Raw genomic sequence first — 19,865 nt, forward strand, 5'->3', positions numbered from 1 at the left:
TCATCACTTGATAGGAAGACATTAGGATAACTTGCGTGTATTACCTGGACAAGGACAAGACTTTCATCACCTCTAAAAGATGCTTCGTAATGCAAGAAATGTATTTACAAAGGCTTATATACCTCAATGGGAATAATAAAGAACTACATGCGTATTAGTGCTATTGTAGAAGGGCATAAATCTTACCTACCAATGTGAATAGATACAACAGAAAGAATAGCCAGCAAAAAAATTGGACCAAATCCCACTATTTGATTCCATCAAAATCCTTGAACCTGACTGAAACTTTGTCTGATGTCGATGAGCTTCCAATTATAACCAAAAATTTGTCTCCAAATTGGTTGGTGTCACTGCAACTGCCGCTGTTTGGAGATCTGCTTAAGGCCAGCTTCCAGGTCTTCCAATGTGATTGTGATCATAGTATTCGCATCGTCGCAGTTGAAATCAAGACGTAGATCTAGATTCTCACGGGCATTGATGAGCAGCGTGTCTACAAGGCCACCATTCATCTGTTTACGCCGCTGTTCAGTTGTCTCCCTGGCAATCAGCTCTCCAACGACCTCGATGCTGCAGCTTGGGTCCAGCTTGAACCCATACAGCAAACTGCTCTCAGTTGGGTTATTCATCTTCAGATGTAAGATCTCTGCTAATTCTGTTGTGGTGAAATCGTCAAAATAAAAGAACTTTGTGACCCTCCTACAGAAGCCGTCGTTGGAGGCGATGACGCGCTTCATTGGCTCACAGTATCCAGCAAATATCACAACTATCTTGCCATTGTCCATTACAGACATTATCTCCTCCAAGGCCTCCACACCGTAATCCTTATCATCAGATTTTTGCATCGGTATCAACCTGTAAGCTTCATCCACAAACAGAATTCCACCCTCAGCATCCTGTATCTGTAGAATGTATACACATTATGATGTATAAGTTAATTAAGTAGAGCAATGACAAATTTAATCATAATAACTCCAAAGTCAAATCTACCCATGTATTTATCCAATGTCCCTAAAACCTACTCCCTCCGTCCCAAAATATAGCAACCTAGGACCGGATTAGACACACTCTAGTACTATGAATCTGGACAAAGTTACTATATTTTGGGATGGAGGGAGTATTTATTTCCAGATTTAACAATTTTTTTCTTTTCCACTTTATCTCAAATTGATAATTGAGAAACCAAGTCTTCTGACAAAAGCAAGTATTTGCAGAACATAAGAATCCAAATACTAAGGACCAGTGTAAGAAATAAGAAATAGTTTGCATAACTAGTAATAACAGATAAATAGTTGGAGCTTTAATACTCCGATTTCCATTTTTAAGGATAGAGTTTGTATAGTCACACGGGAACAAAATTCAGAACTCAATTGAACAGAGAACATAGCTACCTTTCGCCTAGTTTTTGGTCCAGTGTGCCCCACAAATTCTCCAACAAGATCAGTTCGCTGTACTTCAGTAACTTTGTCGGTAGGGAGAACCCCAACCATATGAAGAAGCTTTCCAAGAATCCGAGCAACCATTGTTTTACCTACATTAGAGGTTGCAATATTATATAGCTGGCTTTAGCACCTAAACTACAAACACTTGAATGATTTGTATGGCCTTGTTTATTGTTTTAAAACTTATTTACCCAAGCTTTGGGAGAAATGCTTTCAGCATGCATCAAAGCAAGAATCACATGCAAGAAGTTCACCAAGCATACATATTTCTTAATTGTACTGTTCCAATAAAATTCATCGGTGCACAAAATAGTAATTATGACCGTAATACCATGATGATAAATCATGCTTTTGATTATCAAACTGAACATAATTGTGGTACCTGTTCCTGGATTGCCAAGAAATGCCATATGGGGAGCCCTTCTGCTAGCAATCCCTAAGCCCATAGCTCGTCGTTTCTCATCAAAAAGCATTCCCCTGGCCCATCTACGCAATTGCATTTTGAGGTCCTGTAATCCTACAATTTGTGATATTGCTTCTTCAAACTCCGCCATTGCTTTTCCTTCACGGCATGACATGAGGGCTTTCCGTTTTCTTTGCTCTTCCATATGGCGAGTGAGGAGTTTCTGCAGCTTCTCATTACCAGCTCCTCCAGGAATATGATTCGAAGGGATTTTGCCTTCCTGGTGGGGCAATGTGTGATGAGAACAAGATTCAGTACACTAAAGTTGTTGTAAAGAAAGCAATTTACCACAATAAGAATCAAGTGTCTATACATTGTCTTTTGCATAGCAATCCGCATTGTAGCTTAGCAACACGCTTACGGTGCTACAATCTCCAGATTGAAGTGCATGCCAGACAGCTAAATGCAATGGTGCCATGCCATTCTGCAACAATGAGTTAAAACAGATTAAATATGAATACCCACAAATAATACGGGATAGAAAGAAAAGTAATACTAGATAGACAGATCCTACATTTGCTTTGGCTTCTATATGTGCACCACGTTCAAGTAGCAATTTTGCTGATTCACAAGAACTGTTTTTCACAGCCATGTGCAGGGGTGTCTCTCCATACTGCAGAACAACAGAAGCAGTAATTTATATCTTAAGCTCACAGCATACAATTAGTGTCGCAGAGGTGCCAATAAGGCTGCAACAAATGCCAGATACTTCAATTACCATGTTCTTTGCTTCCAGCTCAACTTTATCCGTGCCTTGGAAATCAAGCAAGAATTTGACTATGCCAGTGTTATTGTAGCCAGCTGCGACATGAAGCGGTGTTTGGGACATCTGCATGGTACATTGTCAAAGAGAAGGTAAGGAACACAATATTATGCAGTACTGCACAATATTATGCATAGCAATTATGCACTACAAAATTCTAGTCAGAAAACAAAAAAAAAATTAAGGCCTCAGTTGTTTAGAAACTAATCAAATTCATCATCGTGCAATTCAGGTCTAGCCTTCATGTTATCTCTGGCAGGAATTTGGTGTGTTGTGAACTGAGATATACGCAATATCCTTTTACTGATCTATTTGCAAATTGTGCGCAAATCAAGATTGCAGTGGCAGCAACATTACAAGATATCCAAATCTTATCAGTTCACCAAACATAAACGTCTAAATCATCTCGAAATGCAGAGTTACAAAGTGTATAAGAAAGCGACCAATCTGAGAGAAGTCGCAAACCATTTCAAAGAGGAATTAGAGAAACCTACAATTGCATAAAACTAAATTCCACCGAAAGAAAAATTGACAGTTTGAAAACCATTGCTGCAATAGTCTGAAATTCCACCTAAAGAAGAACCGACGTCGGAATTAAACGAATCTAGAGGAAATTTTGCAAACTCTTGGCGAGAAAAGAAACTTGCATCCATATCACAAACCGAGAAAGAAACATCAGAGCAAGCAGGAGGATGGGGAGAAAAAATATTCCCCCAAAGAAAGCACCACCTCAGCATCCTAAATAAGGAACGAAATGGGGGAAACCGCCAACATGGGGATAAAAATCCAAGAACCAAAGCTCATAGAAACCAAGAAGCAAGCACAAAATCCGATCAAACCAACATTTTTTCTTCACAACGAAAGAGACCCCATCTCTTGCGAATCTCGAATGCTCACTCCAGTCCACTCCACACTGCAAGGAGTGTCAAACGAAACCGCGCAAGAAGCAAGCAAAAGATCGAAATTTCTTTAAAAAAAACTAAATTAAATGAACAAGAAGCAAAAGGGGGGGGGGGGGGGGGAGCAAGGCGCGGGCACGCACGACGGGGTTCCGGTCGTTGATGAGGGCGGGATTCTCCTGCAGCTTCCTCTGGACGCCGGCGAGGTCGCCGGCGCGGGCGAGGCCGTGGATGGTCTCCGCCTTCGCCGGCCTCGGCCGCCCGTTCTGGCTCCCCGGCACCGGCATCTCCTCCCTCTCCTGCTCCCCTCCCTGTGATAGTGTGTGCGCGCTCGCTCGAGCAGCTTGCGCGTGTGAAAAGGAGGAGGAGACGAGGAAGAAAGGGAGGCGACGGGGGGCGAGCCGACGGGGACCAAATCCCTCCTGCTGTGCTGTGCGCTTTAAAAATTGGATTTTTTTTTTTGTTTCTGGATTTGTTCTTGTTTTGGTTTAATTTTAGTTTGTTTCTTTGGAGCTTTATTTTTGGCATCTATCCCGGGGTTTTCTGGCTTTGTTCGTTGTGAAAAAAAAAAAAGAACATTTTTTCTCGTTTTCTTTCCCTGCTTATCGCATGCAAAAACCAATGATTGACACTAATTTGCTTTACGTACAGCCCTTATAACCAATGATTGACACTAATTTACGTTCAAACTTCCAGCTTTTCTGTCACATCAAATATTTGGACATATACATAAAGCATTAAATATTAAAAAAACTATAAAGCATTAAATATTAACGAAAAAAACCAATTGCACAGTTTGTATGTAAATTGCGAGAGGGATCTTTTAAGCTTAATTACACCATGATTTGGTAATGTGGTGCTATAGTAAACATTTGTTAATGATGGATTAATTAGGTTTAATAGATTCGCCTCGCAGTTTACAGACGGAATCTGTAATTTGTTTTGTTATTAGTCTACGTTTAATACTTCAAATGTGTGTCTGTATACGTCAAAAAAAGTTACTGTCAGGGTTATGGATACCACATAACTAATAGTAGTTGACTAAATCTTGGCAGGACCCACCATATACCATGTCTTATACGGAAACAATCTTCAGATATAGGAGAAGTTCCGTATGAGGAAGAATGAATAGAGTTCTACATGGAAACGACAAGGACTACGGCCATAGTGCAGAGAGTATTGTTGATCCTTTGTACTTCCTCCGCCCCCCTAATATAAGGGATTTTGACATTTTGCTTGCACTGTTTGACCACTCGTCTTATTCAAAAAATTTATACGAATATAAAAAATGAAAAGTTGTGCTTAAAGTACTTTGGATAGTAAAGTAAGTCAAAAAAAATAGATAATAATTCCAAAAAATTTTAAATAAGACGAATAGTCAAATAGTGTAAGCAAAATGTCAAAATCTCTTATATTAGGGGATGGAGGGAGTAACATTTTAGGTGGCGTTTCTCCCGATGAAGATGAAGATTAAGTTTTTTACGTAAAACGATGTTGTATTAACGTATGATTGATTATTTTTAACTATTGCAAACTTGAAAAATAGATTAATATGATATTTTAGAGCAACTTTCATATAGAAAGTTTTCGCACAAAAGTCACCATTTAGCAGTTTGAAAAGCGTGCCACGAAAATCTTACATCCAACCCTTGTTGGAGAAAAGAACGGGACCTTGAAAGCACAAGAATATAACGAAAATACAGAAAATCATGGAACATGAAGAAAATGATGTTTTAAATGGCACGTTGAAAAAAAAAGTGAATATGAAGAAATAGGAAAAATGGAAAAACACGTTTTGATTTCCACAAAATTCCTATGGAATAGATTGTTCCGTATGCTTTCAGGTATCTTTCATGAGCTAATCATTTGTTTCAAAAGGACTTGATATTCATTTTATCCATATGATTTAAATCATAATTTACTTTTCTTTGTTCATAAGGGGAAAAATAATCAAGTGATTCTTAAACACTCCAAATTTTTTATTTGATGTACTAAAATAGTATCATCCTTCCAGTTTTATCGAATTCAATCATTTATCAAGAGTGCACAAAAAGACTATGTAGCATTACATGAACGAGTAAATGTGCCACAAAAGGGCATCAAACCAAACAAAAAGGAAAGGGGAAAGGAGAAAAACATAGAAAATTAATTATAAAAATTGTTTTTTAGCGCATCTGCTTACCCAACATATTTTTTGGATGAATGTTTTTGTAACAAAGATTTTCGAATGAAAATTTTCATATGAAAGTTTTCCTGATGAAAGTCTTCAGAAGTTATCGAAAAGACTTTTGATAGAAGTTAATAGTGCAGTCCTTCCAATTTTATCAAATTCAACCATTTATCAAGAGCACACAAAAGGACTAAGTAAGAGACGAGTAAATGTGCCACAAAAGGGCAACAAACCAAACAAAAAGGAAAGGGAAAAGGAGAAAAAAAAGAAAATTAATTATAAAAATTCCTTTTTTTTTTGGATGAATGTTTTCGTAACAAAGATTTTCGAATGAAAATTTTCATATGAAAGTTTTCCGGATGGAAGTCTTCGGAAGCTATTGAAAAGACTTTTGATAGAAGTTAATAGTGTAGCTACATTTAAAAGTTTTCCACCTAAATACTTACAATAGTTTTTTAGTAGTCCTAATTTAGAATTACTTGTACAACAATATAGTTTTAACTTTTATCCGATATAATTAAGAATTTGTTTATTGTAAATGGGTTATATCCAATGTGTTTTATTTGATAACAATATATTTGAGGCCATCGACCTAGCTTGCTGACAGACTCTTATTCCAGAGATGGACGACATGATTTGTGTGACATACTTGCATCAAGAAGAGGACTAATCGATCTTACTTTGCATCTATGATTTGAAGAAGCCAAGCTTTTGATTTCTTAGCAAAAGAGCCATTGTTACAGAGCACCTCACACGTTTACGTCGATATGCTAAAAGAAAATTATATTATGTTGGTAACATAGGATCATTTTGTAGTGATGCCATATAAAAATATTGTTAGTGTAAAAACTTATTCAAATAACTTATCTAACTACCAAATTTGGTATAGTTGAACTAAAAGCTAAATATTGAAGGCGTGAGGAAAAACTTACATGAAACTAAACACCTGTATGTTACTAATAGTATTTCTATTTTGAGTCTGATTAAGATACAAATTTCGTTTTTCAAGTTGTCAATTGGTGTGTTTCGTGCGAAAACATTCTTCCGTACAAGTTAATATTAAATCTATTTTCGAAGTTTGAAATAATTAAAACTTAATTAATCATGTGCTAATGAATATTTCGTTTTGTGTGTCCGTACTCGAGACATCTATAGCTTCTCCCAATTATTTGTATTTTGTAAACGCAATAATACAATGCAATTTGTTATTCTTCCGAGTCTGATTTAGGGCTTGTTCATTTTATAGCCATTTTCAATCTTTCTAAAATTTGGTATTGCCAAAATCTTAGCAAGTTAGCAACATTACTAAGTTTTGGTAGTATAGGTTAAATATATTATTGTCAATTCTCTAAGTATGACAAATATTTGGTAATAAACTAAATATTATCATGCATTTGTTAATTTTATCAAATAATGGTATGGTTTAAAATATCATAAATCTGAACTTGCCCTTAAAAGTAATCAGTTTTTCAAGGACAAAAGCACATATCAAAACCTCTAGTACTAGTACCAAACAAGACCAGCACAATAATGTAATTGTACAGCCAGCATAATTTAGCTTGAGGATAGCGTAGATCTACGCATAAGATTGGATTAATTTTGGGCTAGCATAGCTATATTGAGGCAATGTTTTTTCAGTTTGGGATTATTATAATCTAAATTATTGAGTCAGATTACTATAAGCTAGATTGTTATAATCTATAGTAGAATAAACGGTTAGTTGTTTCTTTCCTAGATTATTAGATTTACAAGTCTACAAAGGGAGTGGGGTGGCATGGTGGGTAATTTTTACCCAATAATCTGAAAAAAGCTCACCTAAATGAGTATATCAGATTATAATAAGCTGAGCTCCAAATTATAATAAGCTACTTCAATAAATTATCTGTTTTTTTCAACTTGCTCCTAATAATCTAAATTACAATAATCCTAAACTTAAAAAAATAAGGCCTGACTCATCTGGACCCGCCCCCGTACGGACCCCAGTCCCCAAGTGATGCAGGCAGCAGGCTGTCTGTCGGCCAGCACGTGGGAAGCCGGCTCCCCCGCGCCCGCGTCGGCTCGCACGCGTGAGTGCGTGACGCATCAGCTGTTCCGCATCTCGCTCGCTCACTGCCAGTGCCAGCTCCCCGCCGCCGCATCGCATCGAATGCCAGCGGTGTTACGTCTTACGTGTTCAGAGAGAGTGATTTTACACTGTTCAATTATTAGTATAGATTTACATGTCATTTAAATAAATAAAAAAATAAAAAAAGAGACGATGGATATTTCCATATCACTCGAATAGTTATATTTTCTAAAGGAAACGAGACGATGGATTTACATAAGTTAAAATTCAATTTCTACGGGATTAAAATCAAATTAAATTATACTAACTAGTTAACATATATTTACAGTTAAAAATATTTATTCCGTTGTAATATGTATAAGTTAAATTTGGCCTTGCATATTTACGAAGTGATCAATCACACATTAATCTTATCTTGTTGATATTTTTGATTTTTTCATAACTATTTAAATGATATGCAAGTGCAATCATAAGGGCAGTAGCAATGCAAGCTACGCTATGCATGTCTCTTGCCCATGCAGAGCATGTTACCTCTTTTGTGTGGCCTTAATTGGGGTGAGGTACTATCGAAGCCACAAAGCCCACAATACTGGTGACCAAAGCAAGGAAAGTAGCCCAAGGAATTAATTCCCCCAACTAATCTTGACGAGTCTCTCTTGGACGCATCGCATCCCTCAACCCGTCGCCTCCAGGTCCACTACACGCCTCCCAATCCACCACGGCGCATCGCTGACCACCATATTCCGCCGCGAAGGGTTCATGGCGATGGAGCTCTGGAGCGAACTGGTGCTGCTTCTAATTGGATATACCCCATCTAGGCCGACAAGAGTGAGGGCATGAAGAAGAGGGGCAAGAAGGCGATGGTAGTCGTCAAATCCTTGCACTGAGAGATCAGACTTGTCAATTGAGATGTGGACCGAACCTAGGGTCTAGGATGTGGTTGACATTGATGTTCTAGCTCGTCCACTTCCAACCCCGTTAACTGTAGAACAGGATGTGATGGCGGATGCGGTGCTGGCTCCAGCTCCACCTGTAGCAGAGGCTTCTTGAACTCCTCCAACAACCAAGTCAGCTCAGGTAATGGATCTCAATCCTAGGTTTTTGTAAATTTGGGTGTCCTTTGGATATGAATCATATGAAGTTGTGCTCTTGATTTAATGGCATGAATCGGTGGGCACGTGAGAGCGATTTTAGGGATTCCATCTTCGGTGTGGCGTGAGGGGAAAACGACTCGGAGCCATGCCCTCCACAGCGCAGGCGCGATGTGTTTTCTCGGCCGCGAGTGGACTCACAAAGGGCAAAGAACGTGTCTCTCTGTGTGGGGGAAAGAGGCTCAGCAGAGACGCGCATTTAGTCGACACATAAGTAAATATCCGAGCTGGCAATACGAAGTAACTTACCGCATCCTCGCATGGTAAAGGCCTAAAGGGCCTAGGGGCACATCCTCTCCGAGAGTTTTCAATAGTTTTCCCCATTTTCTCCATGCTTGGGCGGTTGGGCCTCCATTTTTCCTCTCTCCGTTGGCTTACGCCTCCTATTAATGGGCCTAATATCGGCCCATTTCATGGGTCGGCCCGTGCATCGGTGCATGCCACCTCAGGCCCATTCGCTCTAAGAAAAAGGCCCTAAAGTCTAAAACCCTACGCGTCCGTTATCCCAATCCCCTCGATTCTCCGGCGACTCCGGCGATGATGCCGCTCCTCCTCCTCCTCCTCCCCGTCCGCTCCGCCCCTCTCCGGCGCCTCCTCCTATGCCGCTGCTCCTCCTCCTCCTCCTCCGCCGCCGCTGCCTCGGCCTCGTCATCCGCGTGCCCCGTCCCCGCCTCCTCAGTCCTCGCCCCGTACCACCGCGCCTTCGCCCGCCGCATGGCCCTCGCCGGCGTCCACCCGCACCACCGCGTCGGTACGAATGCGGCGTCGCTTTATTGGTTTTCTTGCTGAACGAGTGGCTCTGAGGCATGGTTGGTTGGCTGGTTTGCAGCGGTGGGGGTCTCCGGCGGGCCGGACTCCATGGCGCTCTGCGTGCTCGCGGCGGCGTGGAAGAAGGCCGGGGAGGGGAGGGAGCAGGAGGATGAGGGAGAGGGCGGCGTCTCGGGATTCGTGGACGGGCTCCTGGGGGTCGTCGTCGACCATGGCCTGCGCCCTGAGAGCGCCGACGAGGCGCAGCTAGTCCGTGATCGGGTGCGCGGCATGGGTAAATCTTACTTATGGATTAACACTGTATAATTTCTTTATTTTAATACAAATTTACTCTGCACCTGCGCACATAGAAAATTGCAATGATGATTGGCTTCCGTTAGGTCTGCTCCTTGAGTTGCATTTGAATGGGACCTTTTCTTTTGAACTGTTTTTTTTAATGCGACTTGATCCACAAAATAGACATTTTGAGGTGCCACAATTTTGTTGTAGGTGTTGTTTGTGAGATTGCTACATGTGAATGGCCGAATGGGCGACCAAAGCTGGGGCATATTCAAGAGGCTGCCCGTGAAATGAGGTGTGCGTCTCCCTCTGCCATGGTTCACTACTTGTCAAGGATAATGCTATCTGAACAATTTGATTTTCTGCAAACTTAGTATTGTGGTTGATATGGCCAATTTTTTTTTATGTCTCATCGATTTCCAAAACTTACATGCATGCTGTATGGATATCTGAAAAAAAATGTACCTCACCTACTAACAACTTTGTATGAAATTTGTGTAGACCATTTACTTGCACAAAGTGTTAGGAGTTAAGGGGCTTTCCCTTCTCTTTACCGGCACCTAAGGCATTAGATTTAGTTGTTTGTTATACTTAAGAGGGCACATATGTTAGTATTTTGAACTGTGGGTTGTGTAGGCGTGTGTTGTATGGCTTTATTTGCCACTTCTCTTATATGAAATGATACATAGCTCTCCGGCATGTTCAAGAAGAAAAATAATGAATATTTTGTTTTGTTTAGTTAAAACTCTGAACCTTACATGTTGGTATTAGTGCATTATTCTCACAATGTATTGGCGCTGAGGGTATCAGGAATGTTCTTTAGGATTCTTCATGGACATTACCTCCTGCACAATGTGCATTTTTTTTTTCAATTTCCAGTGTTGAGAAGCTGTAAACTTGCCACTTCAAAAGTAATGAGTGACATGGTTCACACTGACTACTAAAATATATGGAAATTTAGTATGCTATGGCATTGTGAAAATGAATGCTATGTTCTTCATGACTGTATATATCTACCTGATATATGCTCTGCCAGTTCCATACCAATTTATTCACAAACACAGAAATACCTTAGTGCATTTTAACAAGACTTCACATTTTAATAAATTCAGGTACCAAAAACTGTTGGACATTTGTATAAAGCAACGAATAGCAGTCTTGCTTATCGCACACCACTCTGATGACCAGGTCTGTTAAATTGAGAGATGTATTTTTCCTTTTTCCCTTGGTTTTGAATGAGTGTTGCCCCACTTATGGAATTGTGAGTTAACACATAAAATCCTTGTTATGTAAAAGCATTGAGCCAAATGACACCTGTTATCATCGTCAAATAAGCGGTGCTAATTTTTTCCTCTTATATTTTAAGTTTTTGTGGACTTGACAACTTGCATATAGGGAACTATTATTAGATATGATACTATTGTGCCTTCATGTACTACTGTATCTTTGTTTGTGCATTTACTCTCTAGGCTAACATACATTGTCACATGAATATCTGATATCGGATTTAGTGGACCTTGCACTGATCCTTGAATTTAGACATGGTTACCTTCTAATTGTCGTAGTATCCAATGTGGTATTGAATTAAAGATTACTGAATCTAATGTATACTAACATCTTTCTACCATTCTATGTTATGATTTTATGCCATTATAGTTACTGCAGATGCAGATTATATGTTTTCTCTGAGTGAATTTAGGCTTATAAATGCAGGCCGAACTCTTTGTTCTGAGACTATCTCGCAACAGTGGTGTTTTGGGGCTTGCTGGTACAGCCTTTGTATCTCAGTTGTTTGCGCCTAATCTAAAATATGATGGAGATAACTTCAGTCGTTATGGTGTTATTCTTGTCCGTCCCATGCTTGAATTTTCAAAAGATGACATGTATAAGGTAAATCATGATCTCATGATATTTAGAATCAGCCTTGCATTTTACTTGAGGAGCCTTATCTTACTTTTATCTTTCAAATATAGTCAATATTTCATCATTAGACACTTAATTTGAATTTTGATTTCCCAAAATTCATTTAACATGCTGTATTTAATGAGTTCCGCTTATGTATGTTTCTAGAAATTCCTCACCAATATTCCTAATTTCTCCTGCTGACTAGCCTTTCTCTGAAAAAGCAACATAGCCTTTTCTTGTAGGAGACTTTGATGACTTTGCTTCGAGCTGTCATTTTTTTTTTTAAAAAAATGATCATATTTGTGTAGCTGTTACTGATTGATCTGTCATACTTGGTTCTCCACAGATATGTCAAGGAAGTAATCATTTGTGGGTTGAAGATCCAACTAATAATAGTTTGCTGTACGTTAGGAATCGAATCCGGGCATCTTTGAGAAGTTTATCCATAGAAGGTTCACAATTGCACTTAAGCTGTTGCTTTTGAGTGATTTTAGAATCATCATGTTGAATCCTTTGTCTTCAACTTTACCTCATTTATATCATAATATAGATCATTCACAGATGATGATTGATGAAAGGTGATGTCCATAAACATTTGACAAATGTATAAAGCTTGATTGAGCATGCGTACGTTTTACTCATTATAAATTTCAATGAATTTTCCATCACTATTAATTATCAAATGCCATGTTTGGTCACAGGAACAACTTGTTCTATTGACCATCCGCAATTGGGTAATTCTGTTGAATAATAACTGACTATTGACTGTAGATACACCATCTTCTGGAATCAGCATAAATGTTTGCTTGTGTGCACCAAATTGTGATTTTTCATGTTTCTTGTCTAGGTTGGTCTGTACACAAGGTCTACTTATTTTATAGTAAATAAAAAGTGTGTCAGACTATCAGTGGCCCAGAATTCATGGGTATCTAGCTCAAGAGATTGTATTTAGTTAAATTCACTTGTGCAAGTAGGTCACAGAATTTGTAGCAAATGACAACATTTTCACTGTTTCACATGTTGCCAATTCGTGGCCGAAGTTATTTGTGGCAAGTCCTAGCTCCAATTGGTATGTGTGAAGCTACATCAGCTCTGGCCAGCTTGTCTGCAGTTGTAAATTTGCACACGCTATCGCCTTATGATGAGCGATGAACGAATGCACATTCAGCTGACAAATTTTGCTTATCTACAGGTACCTTTCAGTCAGAGCTTCACAAACTGATCTATGCGTGCCGGTTGACACGAGCATTTATAGATAATGCCTGCAGTATGGTTTTAAAGAAGTCTTTAACAATAATGGAGGTATACCCTTTTTCTGTAATTCGATGTCTCCTATATCATGCCATTACTAAAATTTATATACTAACTCTTTTCCCCCGTAAAATTCATTTATCATTCTGCAGCATGGATATGCTGTCATTGACCTGGAAAAACTTGACCCACATAACGTTGATGATCTTTTTCTTTCACGATATTTAGCATATGTATTACAGGTACGTCTTTTGGGAGAAAAAAATATTCTGAAGTTTGAAGATCTTAGACACCTTATTGCCACGGGACATTGATTCATTTTTTTCTCCATTGTAGTTTGTTTCACAAAGGCATAGGCCACTCCGTGGTAGATCTGCTCAATTGCTCATAGACTACATCCGTACCATCCCCTGCAAGGTTCCTTCTAGTTGATGTGCATGTGTACTGCTTACATCCTTAAGTTTTTATTTCTCTTGTGTGTAATTTTTTTGGTAAATATTACTGTTGTTGATTGGAAGCCCAATCAACTTGAAATGAAAACAAGCCCTAAGGACCTGTTCAAAGTTCACCCAAGTCTGGTCCAAAGTCTGAATTGAAAATTAATATGGACATTTTATACTTCCTTTCCAGATCAAAGATGCTTACATACACATACATATATTTTTCTATGCTTGAAATAAGTCATTGATCTCTCTTAGATTCATCGACATAGCCATCTGATGATGACGATAGCGAACTAGTAATTCTTACGTAGCACATAGGCATGCAATCTGAGTTTACTATTATTTTGTGCAGAAAAAGATTTTCTTGTACGTGTTGGGTTATCTCATTTGCTGAACTGTACGATAGCATTTCATGTGCTAACTTATGGATTACCAAATCCTGGTCTAGCACCAAATAAAGATTACTCATTGGTTCCCCCAAAACATGGGTTAAGAATCGACCTATGGAGGGTGGGCCCTAGGGGCCTCAAATCACGGGTTAAGGCCTGATCTGTAGGGGGCGACTCCTTGTGTACGGGGGACCGTCTATTGTGACCTTTCTCGGCCCCTGTTGATCAGCGTATAACGTTGCTGCACCGAGACCAAGAAACCAAATCAATTCTGCATGCACATCATTTATAGCTAATTCTCCCTAATTAGCATGCAGCTCAACGGATTTTTTCTGCATGCATCTCAACGCATGAGACTTCAAAAGACTCTGCATGTACATGCATAGCATGCGAGGCATTTACTACAACCTGAGAAAACGCTAGTACCTAGTTTATACGCTGATCAATTTGGAATATTTGAAATTTGGTTAGGCGCTGATCAAAAGGGAATGGAGGGAGTATAATACATTAGGGAGGTCTTTCCCTTTGGGGCCGAGTTCTTTCTCATCTTTTTATTATTATTATTATATTAGAACCATAGAAAATACTGTTATATATTAAGAAGGTTTGTGAAAATATTGTTGAAGTATTTGGAGATGGGTACCTGAGATCTCCAAAGAATAATGACACAGCTAGATTACTTGCCATTGCAGAGCAAGGGGGTTTTCTCGGAATGCTTTGGTGCATTGATTGTATCACATATTAATAATTGGAGGATAGGGGGAGATAGAATAAATGAATCATTGATACAATCAATGCTCCCTAGCATTCCTGGAAAACCTCTCTACTCTCCAATTGGAAGTAATCTATCTATGCCATTATCATTTGGAGATCTCAAGTACTCATCTCCGAATACTTCAACAATAGTTTTCATTCACAAACATTTTAAGCTTATGACAGTATTTTCTCCAATTTCAATATTGATTATCCATAGCATCTCTTGGTACTACATAAGTTCGCATTCAAAAGCTGCTGTACACTTGTGCAAAAGATATAACCCAAGACCTCCAACAATATATCTTTTTTTGCATAAGATACTCATCATGTTCTTCTACAGCACATACTATGTAAATACTCATCATGATCTCTCTATAGGAGTACTATTGGGTAATTCTGTACTTTAGCAAAATAAGATCCTTCATGGTTCATTCAGTTCTGCTTGAATCTCATGCAGGCTGCCCTGAGTGTAGCTGGTTGTTACCTTTGTGCAGTTCCAAGGTCCAAAGGTACAAAAGTACTTGTCTGTTGTTCTGTTGATCTGATGGAGTCATCTTCTGTTCATATGTCCTATAAGTGTTCCTATGTAAAGCAACCACCACCAGTATCCGAGATCAACCAGATAGTCACTGAATCACGCATATACTCTGATCAATTTCGACAGAACTGCCCAAACACACCTTTTCCGAGTTCTAAATTTTCAACTGATGTGCTGAATAAGGCAAAGGATCTCAAGCTAATAGGTGATTGTACATTAGAAAAGCTCAATTATTTGCAAACAGATGAACACCAAAAATTCATTACAACAAAAGAGCATGGACAAGAACAGTACTTGGAGAAAACAAGCTTTCCTTATTTAGAAGTTCTAAATCTCTGGCCTGGTGAAACATGCCACTTTATGGGCAGGTTCTTGATTACATGGAGAACCTCGGAGGTTGTTGTGAATGGAATGTGCTTGCATGACAGTCAAAAGCATACTTGCCAGTATTGTATGGTAAATCAGGATGGAAGTCTTGCTATTAGGCATATGTTCGATACCGATTGGTTGTTCCTTGCTGAAGTTTGTAAGATCCATTCTTTGGAAGAGAATAAGAATTATTCAAATGCTCTCTGTGACAAGTTGGAGGATGCTAAACTCGTGCAGCACTCTAGATATTTGCAATTGTCAGCAATGAAATCTCTTCAAATCCTGAGATCTATTCCAGCACCTGCAAGACGAATGCTACCAGTGTTGACCAACTCGCAAGGTGCTGTATTGAGTATACCGGTAAGGATTCCACTCAAAAGACATTATTTTGTTTTCATTTTGTAATTTTAATATGTTCTATTTTTTTAAGTACTTCATTAATCCGATGCATTGTTTTTTTAAATCAAACGTGAGCTACCGAAAGCTAGGTAGTGGTGAACTACTCCAAACCTTCTAATTGCATGAGGTTAGCACAGCATGAAGCACACATGACCTAGCTGCCCTTGCATGCATGCCTTTTATTTGTTAGCTAACTATGGAAAACAGCTGAATATCAAAGTTGGCACTTTGATATCGATTTACTATAATATGGTGAGTATGCGAAACTCCAAGAGCAGTACTGGCCATGCGTGGCATAGTTCTCAATTCTCAAATATTGAAAATAGTAAAACCTGTTTTTGGACCTGGCAACTGATTAGGAGATCTGACTTCCTAGTGATTAGCCAATTGCTTCAGTCTGTCACAATTTTTAACGGGTTCAGTACCAACTGAAATAGCAGGTGACTAGGAAATAGGAATATCGTGCAGCCAGTGACTTGGCTTGGAACAGTGACAAACTGAAGTTGTTCATAACATGGAGTAGAAGTCCTAGGTAGAAGTCTATAAACCATCTGGTTATCTTGAAAATTGACCAGAGAATTTTCATGTTGATTTCTTTTCTGTCCAAAACCATACTGTCATTCTATTACTACATGTAGTTACTGAATGCACAGTTTTCTATAAGATCAAAGGCTTCATGATTCAGGTGGCAAAGAAAATTTACAGATATGAAGTTCTGGGAGATATTATATGTAGTCTTTCTGGAACTTGCATATTTTGGTTTGACATACTCCTAGCATCGTTTATCAGATATTTGAAAGCATGTAGACAGTGAATGCATTTACTCCTTCAGAGAAAGGCTTTACTCCTATTGTGCTAATACTCTCTCTTTTTTCCCTTCTTGTTAAGAGTATTGGCTTCCGATGTTGCCCAAGCCTATTAATTGAAGCAGTATTCAGTCCAAGAGTACCACTTGGTGGAGGATACACTTCATATTTGTAAGTGGTTGATATCTATTGATGACAAAACATGAAACATCAAGTGTATAACTGCTGTTGAGATGTAAGCAGCCGCTGGTAATACAAAACATCTGATCAATCTTCTCCCTCAGTCAATCATTATATGCGAGCTGCTAATGATATATACTAGTATCATGTTTGTCCCGTATAACTATTTCAGGTGCTGAATCGCTTGCAACAAACCGTCCAATCATTGCCAAATGCGAAACAGCCTTAGCTTGCCAACGTCGTTGTGCAGTTAACTGATGTTTCGTGATCCCTGGTTCATACATATGATGATTTGACAAGCTTGACAAGAACGGGATTTTTACACGACATTTGCGGATTTGCCAGTTTGCAGGGATAAATCACTACAACAGTTATATGCCAGAACAGGCCCGATTCTGCACTGGTTTCCATCTCAACACCTGTCGTTGGACATCAGGGTGATCATGGCTGAAATCTCGTAGCTTCGCTTTGCAGTGCCAACCAGGTGTCGCTGAGGCAATAGCAACTTTTGGCACTAGGCAAGTGGAAATGAAGGTACCACTAGATCACTGTGAGAGCAATTTTGTCAGCGCTGGAGGTGGCTCAAGTGCCTAATCGTTAAGAATTTTAAATAGGAGGATAGATAAATATATCAAGTACCTGAGCGCTGGAGGTGGCTCAAGTGAGATTTACCTCCCCAAGAATGCATCGCCTAGCAGACTCCCAGTTGGACATCAGCCTGTAATTTGAAGCCAAGAATCGTTTCATGTGAATTATTCGTCAGACATTCTTACTAGAAAAGCAATGCTTAACTCTACTTACGAATACGATAACAGTGTTCAAGCAGTGACAGACAAAACACTGTAAATGATTGTTCATGTCTTGGTATGTATGCCTTCTCATTCTCTTCACATCCAATGGGTTCGTGCTTTGTTCGCACGGACAGGACATACCACCCTCCATATCCAACAGCGATTCGCTGTCAGAATCCGAACCACTTGTGCCTTCCAGAGTTTGGTTCATATTCAGATTGGTAGCTGATGTGGGACTTGCTGCTGCAGCTGATCACAGCATATGAACAGAGTAGTGAGCAAGAACAGCTAAACATCTGAACATTGTGCCCCATCATTAGATGCAGTTTTGATGCAGCACATAACACATTAATAACTACTGTCCATGTATGTCCATTGCTGGAATCTCCATGTGCTGAAAAATCCCAAGTTGACAACGTAGAAACTCCTGTTAGGCTGTTAACCAGAAAAATGATTTCTCATCTTCCCATGCTTAGAATTCAGGGTTCCCTCTTACCAGGCAATTCGAATAAAATTCCTCTAAAACATGAAATAAACGTTCGTTTGTAGACTAAAATTGTGCGAGAAAAAAAATATACTACTAGTCACTATGAAAAAGTTACTGAAGTAGCAAAAAATTGGTAGAGGTTGAAACAGTCTTCTACTTGAAAGGTAGCAGGAGGCAGGAGCTGATCAGTAGCAGTAAATGAAATTTGAAGACATGAAATTGCAGTCAATTATATATGGACCGTGCTACTACAAGCTACTTCCGGTAAAACTATGAAGATTAAGTTGACACATGTAAAACGAGAAAGATATTAATATATAATTAATTAAGTTTTAATTATTATAAACTTAAAAAATGAATATATATTTAATATTTTAAAGCAAACTTGATATAGAAAATTTTTACACGAAACACATCGTTAGTAGTTTGAAAATCATACTAGCAGAAACCGAGGTGAAATGTAAATCTTAATTAGAAAAGAACAGTTAATAACGTTAAAAGTAATGATATTTCACTTGTGAGCGAGGGCTTCCACTTATTTTACACCTCTCAAATAAGCTTATGAAGTTGGTTTAAAGTCAAGCTCAAAGTTTTCTTTTCCTGCTGATTCTGTCAAGCCCATTCCTTAGCTGTGGTTTTCTTTCTTTTTTTTTTTTCTAATTTAATTGAGAAAAAAGTCTCATCTTTAATTTTGGCTACTCACCAAACGAAAGGAGAAAAAGAAGAGGAGGGGAAAGCTGTTTTGGTCCATCCAAACGCCCCAAAAGCCTCCCCCACCGCCCCACGTCTCTCCTTGCCCCTCCTTCCCCTCCGTATTTGCAACACTGCCATTCCGTTTCGTTCAAAATCTGACTCAAGCCCTCGTCCACGTCTAGTACTGCAGCGGGGAGTATTTCGGGGAAACTTGGGCGCTGCTAGTTTAGGGCATATTTGGGTTGGAGAGCTTTCAGCTGCTGTAGCTTCTTTTAAAATCAGAAGCTCTTTAAAATAGTCCAGCTTTTGATCTAAATTCTAAAAAACTATAGTAGTATAATCTAGAAAATAAACTAAAAATTAGAAGCTGAAAAACTTAGGTTTTCAGATTCCAGCAACCAACTGCTTCTTGAGCAACAGACCCTTGGGAGTTGATTCGGATCCGCACCACGCACCGACCTTCCGCGACATGACGGCGCAACACGTTGGCTGCCGCGCGATGTCCTGCATGCGCTCTGACACTGGGGTCCACCGAGCGGGGGCCCATCTAGGGGTGGGACCTAGCAAGGCGCATCCTTGGTGGAGACTGGAGAGCCGTGGAGTCTCTGCCTGTGTGCACGGGAGGCGGGCTACGTGTCAGCTTGGCGGGATCTTCTGGGGCATGCCGGCATGTGGCCGGCCACAGGTTTTGCACGATGAGTGGTGGTGAATGGACACGAGGGGATAGATGATGTACATGTATATGAGCAAGGTCAATATTATAGCAGCTGATGGTTTTAATTAGTGTTCATGTTATCTATAGTAGACACTATAGTTAATATGTACGATAAAGAAATTTTATGTTAACTGTGATATTTTATT

The 19,865-nt window shown here is 39.3% G+C and overlaps 2 protein-coding genes across 3 annotated transcripts; one reads left to right on the forward strand and one right to left on the reverse strand.

The window, feature by feature from the left end:
- Window positions 1-44: 44 nt before the first annotated feature.
- Window positions 45-4,005, reverse strand: LOC127764629 (uncharacterized). The gene is made up of 7 exons (XM_052289532.1): window positions 3,708-4,005; window positions 2,621-2,731; window positions 2,417-2,515; window positions 2,216-2,326; window positions 1,822-2,122; window positions 1,389-1,528; window positions 45-899 (listed from the first exon to the last, which is right to left on the reverse strand). The coding sequence occupies exons 1-7, from the start codon at window positions 3,849-3,851 to the stop codon at window positions 348-350; spliced, it is 1,458 nt and encodes a 485-aa protein (XP_052145492.1). The 5' UTR covers window positions 3,852-4,005; the 3' UTR covers window positions 45-347.
- A 5,447-nt stretch (window positions 4,006-9,452) lies between these two features.
- On the forward strand, window positions 9,453-18,298 carry LOC127764008 (uncharacterized). Of its 2 annotated transcripts, none has more exons than XM_052288814.1 (12): window positions 9,453-9,701; window positions 9,780-9,992; window positions 10,208-10,292; window positions 11,110-11,185; window positions 11,711-11,887; window positions 12,249-12,354; window positions 13,095-13,204; window positions 13,306-13,395; window positions 13,490-13,570; window positions 15,199-16,008; window positions 16,936-17,088; window positions 17,206-18,298. In XM_052288814.1, the coding sequence occupies exons 1-11, from the start codon at window positions 9,488-9,490 to the stop codon at window positions 17,026-17,028; spliced, it is 2,055 nt and encodes a 684-aa protein (XP_052144774.1). In that variant the 5' UTR covers window positions 9,453-9,487; the 3' UTR covers window positions 17,029-17,088; window positions 17,206-18,298. The 2 variants fall into 2 exon arrangements, with proteins under 2 accessions (XP_052144774.1, XP_052144773.1); XM_052288813.1 differs by having other exon boundaries at window positions 16,936-17,102; window positions 17,206-18,295.
- Window positions 18,299-19,865: the final 1,567 nt, after the last annotated feature.

This window comes from Oryza glaberrima, chromosome 2 (assembly GCF_000147395.1).
Source record: "Oryza glaberrima chromosome 2, OglaRS2, whole genome shotgun sequence".
NCBI lineage: Eukaryota > Viridiplantae > Streptophyta > Magnoliopsida > Poales > Poaceae > Oryza > Oryza glaberrima.

Bases quoted from the DNA above. Each gene is read 5' to 3' on its own strand.
- LOC127764629 (XM_052289532.1), bottom strand. From the start codon at position 3,851: ATGCCGGTGCCGGGGAGCCAGAACGGGCGGCCGAGGCCGGCGAAGGCG. The intron at 2,732-3,707 runs GTGCGTGCCCGC...TGTACCATGCAG, and splicing joins TCAACGACCGGAACCCCGTC to ATGTCCCAAACACCGCTTCA. The intron at 2,516-2,620 runs GTAATTGAAGTA...GTTGTTCTGCAG, and splicing joins AGCTGGAAGCAAAGAACATG to TATGGAGAGACACCCCTGCA.
- LOC127764008 (XM_052288814.1), top strand. From the start codon at position 9,488: ATGATGCCGCTCCTCCTCCTCCTCCTCCCCGTCCGCTCCGCCCCTCTC. The intron at 10,293-11,109 runs GTGTGCGTCTCC...TAATAAATTCAG, and splicing joins GAGGCTGCCCGTGAAATGAG to GTACCAAAAACTGTTGGACA. The intron at 13,396-13,489 runs GTACGTCTTTTG...TCTCCATTGTAG, and splicing joins ATTTAGCATATGTATTACAG to TTTGTTTCACAAAGGCATAG.